Consider the following 1,571-nt stretch of genomic DNA (forward strand, 5'->3'; position numbering starts at 1 on the left):
AGGAGGAGGAAAGTTTTGAAGAATGTGTGGGAGGAAATAATGGGTGAGGGTGAGCACTGAGGGGGAGCATGGTGATGGTGGTGGTGTTGTTGGTAACGGTGGTGGTGGTGGTGTTGGTGATGACAGTAGTATTAGTAGTAACTTTAATAATGGTGGTGATGTGGGAAGTGATAGTAGTCACCACCACCAACAACAACAACACCAACACCACCACCACCAGTGCTACCAACAACATGTGATAAGGTTTAGTTCCAAGACATAAAATATTGGCAACACTGCAACAGTGCCACCATGGAGAGAAATAATGTAAGAGTTGACCAGCGAGGATGGTGCCACCCGCTCTGTTATTGATGTGTTGGGCTGGCACTGAAGGGCGGGGGTGGGGTGGCACTGAGGGGCGGGCATGTGGTACCGAGGAGCGGGGGTGTGGTACCGAGGAGCGGAGGTGTGGTACCGAGGGGCGGGGGTGTGGTACCGAGGAGCGGGGTGTGGGTACTGAGGAGCGAGGATGTGGTACCGAGGAGCGGGGGTGGTACCGAGGGGCGAGGATGTTGGCACCGAGGAGCGGGGTGTGGTACCGAGGGCGAGGATGTTGGCACCGAGGGGGTTGGGATGAAGAATTGAGGGCGGATGGGGGGTGCCACTGAGGACGAGGATGTGGCACTCTGGAGGGCGGGGGGTGTGGCAGAGCATCATTCAAATCTTGTGCACCACCCACCAGCCTCTGTTGCTTAGGCCAATACCTTGTGCTCTCTCTCTCTCTCTCTCTCTCTCTCTCTCTCTCTCTCACTCTCTCATCAATCAGTAAACAACACTCGGGTCCTCAGTAACAAAGCGGCCATCGTTAGCACAGGAACACCACCACACAACAGACTTACACCAGAGCTGAATCTTTTATCCTTCTATTTCAAGAGTCTGTATCACCCAGCCACTATTACTCTATCTCCCCCTTGTGTCACGTGTCATGTGATGTGTCATATGACGTAAAATGGTTTTGTTTTTTTTGAGGAGGAGGAAGGATCATGGTGTCATTTTTGTTTTTTTGTGTCGTGTGTGTGTGTATGTGTGTGTGTGTGTGTGTGTGTGTGTGTGTGTGTGTGTGTGCCAGATGACACTATATATGGTTGATAAGTGTCATTTCTCTATGGTGTCATATCTCTGGTGTGTGTCCTATGTGTACGTGATTATCCACCTGTGTGTACGTGATAATCCTCCTCTGTGTACGTATTTAACCTCCTCTGTGTACGTATTTAACCTCCTCTGTGTACGTATTTAACCTCCTCTGTGTACGTATTTAACCTCCTCTGTGTACGTTTTTATCCTCCTCTGTGTACGTATTTATCCTCCCATGTGTACGTGTTTTAATAGCGTGTCCTCATCCGGAAAAAATAAATAAATAAATAAATAAATTCCATCACCAAGAAGTAAAAGGCGTAGCCGTAGTACAAGAGAGAGAGTTAAATACAACCCTGGAAACTTGTAAATGGATGGTCGGAGGAGGAGGAGGAGGAGGAGGAGGAGGAGGAGGAGGAGGAGAGGGAGGGGAGCAGGAGGAGGAGGAGGAGGAGGAG

The 1,571-nt window shown here is 50.0% G+C and overlaps 1 protein-coding gene across 1 annotated transcript; it reads right to left on the reverse strand.

Annotated features, from left to right (window-relative positions):
- Positions 1–222: 222 nt before the first annotated feature.
- Positions 223–693, reverse strand: LOC121877449 (splicing factor 3A subunit 2-like). The gene has a single exon (XM_042383213.1). The coding sequence runs from the start codon at positions 691–693 to the stop codon at positions 223–225; it is 471 nt and encodes a 156-aa protein (XP_042239147.1).
- Positions 694–1,571: the final 878 nt, after the last annotated feature.

This window comes from Homarus americanus, unplaced genomic scaffold (assembly GCF_018991925.1).
Source record: "Homarus americanus isolate GMGI-L3 unplaced genomic scaffold, GMGI_Hamer_2.0 scaffold367, whole genome shotgun sequence".
Lineage (NCBI taxonomy): Eukaryota > Metazoa > Arthropoda > Malacostraca > Decapoda > Nephropidae > Homarus > Homarus americanus.